Below are 4,506 nucleotides of genomic sequence, written 5' to 3'. Positions count from 1 at the left end.
TATATATATATTCTCTATAGATAGATATATCAAGTACACATGTTAAAATTAAAGCGCTCAAACTAGACTAGTGGAAAAAAAGGCCATCAGACCATATGGGTTCCAGCTTTATTTAATCCCATTGTCATCAATGAGCTGATCAGCAAGTAAAGTTGGTCTGTCTTCAGGAAATTAGTATCAAAAAACCACAAACATGCCTAAACAAACTACTGTTTAAATAGCACTCCAGTACTTGTAATCATTTAGAATAGTTAATAAGAATACAACTTCTCTCAGCGTTGGTGGTTAAATGAAAATTTGCATGAAGGCAATATGTAGTCCCCACCATTTGAGATTAGTTCCTAGGCAGTCAGATGGAAAAAAGCTTCAGCGCATTCATAAAAGCAGTGAATGTGACAGGCACCAAATGTTCACTTCTGGCGAATCTTCCTGGTGCATGCGTTTTAAATTGCAGGGGATTGATTTACCTGCAGTGGATGTCACAATCACTGCTTTATAAATAGGCATAACCATATTACTCATGAGCTGTCCAATAGCTTTTCAACTGAAGACACTAATATACAAAGTCTTACCTTTGCCTTGTCCCTCATTGATCCTTTTCCCAGCACAGAAATTTTTGCTCCAGTCTCTTCCTGCAGCCTCTTGATTGTGTTTCCTTGGGGTCCCAGGATCTTTCCAACAAAGTTAAACTATGGGGCATAAATGTCAGAATAAATGCAAATATTTATTACACTATATTGTACAAGTAACTACAGATCTGGGCAATCTACATTTACAGAAGTATGACAGATTTTGGCCACTTATAAAAGTTAAATAACTGGGTTGTAAATCATTTAAGAATATGCCGCAGCTAGGAGAGAAAGAAGTTTTGTTTTAAAGGAAAACAAATCTATGGAATTAAATGAATGGCTCTAACAATTGCATTTACCCATATCTTGGAATGTACAAGGCTGTAGCCAGTATGGAAGATAACTATACAGTATTTTGGTATGCTGAGCACAGGGGGCAACAATACTCACCTTTGGATATAGTTTAACTGGAATCAAAACGCGCTCCTTCAGCTTCATGTTCTTATGTGAGAACAAGTCTAGGTAAGTGTCTCCTTCCTCCTTTCCTTTCTCCTCACCTCCCTTCTTCATTCTTTCAATCTCTGCATTGGGAATTTGAAGAGGACCAATGTTAGAATTTGTGTTTCATAATTTTCAAATCACATTAAAAAAAAATCTATCTACACACCTATTGGTTGCCAAGAATAACTAACCAGTAGTACTCTGGCAGAGGCCAACAGCATGATCTTATGGTTTCTGGACCCCAAAACCATAGACATTTAAGTTGGCTTTCAGGGCTTGTTCACACCAAGCATGTTCCAGGAGCAGAGCAGCTCCAGATCGGATCAAAACTGCGTCCAATGTATTCCAATGGTATTTTGGCTCTAGTTCACACCACAGCGTTCAGTTGCAGAGCATGTAAAAAAAAACTGCAGCAAGCCCTATTTTAACTGCTCCTATACAGCATCCCTCGCAGCCCCAGGGGTGAATAAACAGCTGTCATTCATTATTAATGCCTACATGTAACACTCTCCAGATAAGCTAGCCATGGCCCCATAACCAGCATGTGCCAAGCATCCAATCAGGTGTGAGATGAGCCCTGCCAGTAGCAGTTTTCATCCATCTCACCCACCAGCAGATGCCAAATTCAGAGCAATAATTGTACAATGAGTGTACTGAAATAGACAAGGTATTTATTAGTGGGGACAGAGCACAATCTAGTGGCTACAGACTGGTATTACAACTGTTCTCACATTGCCACATGCGGTGTAACAGCAGTAGCCATTAGGATGTTGTGACCAGCTGGTTGAAAAACAATGGCCTAGACTAGAAGGACAACACAGCTTTTCAACACAGAACTATTAGGTGAGCGACTTCCACTCATCCTCATAGTTAGAGCCGACCTGTGACCAAGAAGCTGTCACAGACCGGCTCTATAGATCGGGTGCCCGGTCGCCTCCCTGCAGTGAGCGGTGACGGTCAGTCAACGCTCCCTGCAAGGATTCCCCCCTACATTGCAAATGGTCCTCACATACTTTATTGCTCTGTGCACTATAGGAACTGAAAAATGAGCGGTCTCGTATCCTATGCACTGACTGTGTGTGAGGTCTCCATCCTCAGAGAAGAGGGAACTGAAGAATATTTAACTGAACTGAAAGACTAAATGCGTAGCTGCGCCCTAACCTACAACTTTGGTTCCTGTCTGAGTAAAAGTTTGGGGTTCTGGTACACAGTAGGGTGTGTTGATATTCTGCTTATATTTCTACTATACTTTTTATGCCATCTTCTGTGCTACCTAGAAATTAATTATCTCCTTTATTTTCATAAAACTGAAGGCAGGAAGAAAGCAGCTAGCACTACAGTACATGTTACTCTTTGCCACTAGCCAACCATACACTGGTAGACTTCCATATGAAAAAATATGGTGTGAATGGGCCACATAGAAAACCATTGTTTTGTGTATGCCATTGCAGTGCCTGATGTTGATCCAGTCTAAAAAAAAAAAAAACTGGTGTGGAGGAGCCCCAAGAAATTTAACCCTTATAGTAGGACTACACCTCATCTGCAAGTGTTAACTGCTTGTTTTGGTCTAGGGGCTAAAATAAAGATAGTCACCTAAACCTCAGTACCGCTTGGCTGCTAGACCAGTTGCCACAGCCTCTTCTCCCTTAGGCTCTGGCAGTCTAGGATCCCAGATGTCATGTCAAATGCAACTGCATTAGAGAGGACGCCGAGGGACATTCCATGCCAGAGCACCAGGGGCACAAAAGCAACATCATTGAAACCCTTAAATAGATTAACCAGTTGACATCCACGGTGTTAAACCCCCTTCCCATCCAGGCCATTTTTCAGTATTCAGCGCTGCGGTACTTTGACTGACATTTATTCCGTCATGCAGCGCTGTACTGAAATGAATTTTATACCCTTTTTTGGGGACAGAGCTTTCTTTTGGTGGTATTTATTCACCACTGGGGTGTTAATTTTTTTAGTATATTAAGGAAAAATTACCAAAATAAAAAATAAAACTGAGCCGATCCCGGGCCGCAGATGGGGCAGCGGATCCCGGGATTCAAGGTGAGGGGGTCGGGTAAACCGGCGCGCGCGGGGGGGAACGTGAACGAGCACATAGACGATCGGCGGGCTATGGAGCCGCTAATCACCTATATGTGAAACACCCGGTAACGGGTGTGTGCAATGGTCGGGTCTTTACTGCCCGTGCGTGCCCGCTAGGGGGCGCGCGCATAAAAAAATCGCCGTCTGGAGACGGCAACCCGCAAATGCTGCAGTGCCGTCCGTCTGTTTTTTTACTACAGGCGTATGGCAAGTGGTTAAGAGTGTGCATGAGGTTCAAGAAAGCAGTATTTTCATAATGAAGCCAAGATCAAGAACACGGGAACATGATCTCAAACTAGCAGAAGAAAAGGTTGGAAACTAACCGTCAGAAGTAATATCCTGGAAGCATGGTGGATATTTGGAACACAGACTTCCAGCAGATGTAGCAAGGCAGCCAACGGTGAGGGCTGGTTCACACCATAGTGCTAAACACATGGCATTCATGCTTTTATTGCACAAACATGCACAAGGTACCAAATGGATGCAAAGATAGAATTTAGAAGCCAGCTACATTGACCAAAAAAAAAGTTGGCCGCCAGCTGTAATGATTAGGGAGCATTGGCCACCTGGCTCCTGGGATTTGTCTAGTCCTCCAGTAACGCGTTATGTACAATTCATTACCACTCAATTTTCAATGGCACTCCAACCCGCGGTGCCACTGAGAATTAATGGTAATACAGCACACAGGTCCTGCGTGTTTAGCACAACGCTATGGTGTGAACCAACCCAAAGCGACTTTAAACAAGCTTGGGACAAACAAATGTATTTTCAGACAAAAGGAGTTCTAAAAACAAATTTTAAAAAGAGCCATCCTCAATGGATTACTGTCTTTTAAGGCGGTGCTGTCGTTCTTCTATGGGGCAAGAGAGTGGCCAGGGTCACCACCAGGCAGTTTTGTTAGGCTGGGTTCACACCGGGGCATTCCAAATACAAGCGTTTTATGCTCGTTTTTCAACACTTTTTTTTTGTTAATTGAAACGCGCGTTCGACGCTCATTTAACATCCTTGGCGTTATGATTTTTTTCGTTTTTTTAAACTTCCCGCTGGTTCCACCCCCTGCGACGGAACCTGGAAGACGGCAGCGGCCGGAGGACACAGCGGGGACCGCGGACAAGGTAAGACCTACGCTGTATTCCCGAGTGTGGCTCAGGTTTACCGCTTGGTTAACCACGAGCCGCACTCAGGAATACCAATGGATATGCGCTGAAATACGCCCCTACGTCCTGTACTATTTCGGACGTGGGACGTTTTTCGGTGCGACAAATCGCGCTGAAATACGCCCAGGTGTGAACCAGGCCTTACAGCTAAATGGAGGAAAAAAAAAAAAAACAAAAAACAAAAACTA

At 43.5% G+C, this 4,506-nt stretch overlaps 1 protein-coding gene across 2 annotated transcripts in view; it reads right to left on the bottom strand.

The window, feature by feature from the left end:
- KHDRBS1 (KH RNA binding domain containing, signal transduction associated 1) overlaps window positions 1-4,506 on the bottom strand; it is a 38,537-nt gene that overhangs the window by 5,834 nt on the left and 28,197 nt on the right. Inside the window, exons 4-5 of one of the 2 annotated variants that reach the window (XM_018566561.1) lie at window positions 1,020-1,150; window positions 573-689 (exon numbers count right to left, since the gene is read on the bottom strand). In XM_018566561.1, coding sequence (XP_018422063.1) covers window positions 573-689; window positions 1,020-1,150 — 248 coding nt within the window. The remainder of the gene's footprint in view (window positions 1-572; window positions 690-1,019; window positions 1,151-4,506) is intronic. The other variant, XM_018566562.1, reaches the window with a different exon arrangement.

This window comes from Nanorana parkeri, unplaced genomic scaffold (genome assembly GCF_000935625.1).
Source record: "Nanorana parkeri isolate BGI_ZX_2015 unplaced genomic scaffold, ASM93562v1 scaffold959, whole genome shotgun sequence".
In the NCBI taxonomy this organism is placed as follows: Eukaryota; Metazoa; Chordata; class Amphibia; order Anura; family Dicroglossidae; genus Nanorana; species Nanorana parkeri.
This window is presented reverse-complemented; position numbering and strand designations above follow the sequence as displayed.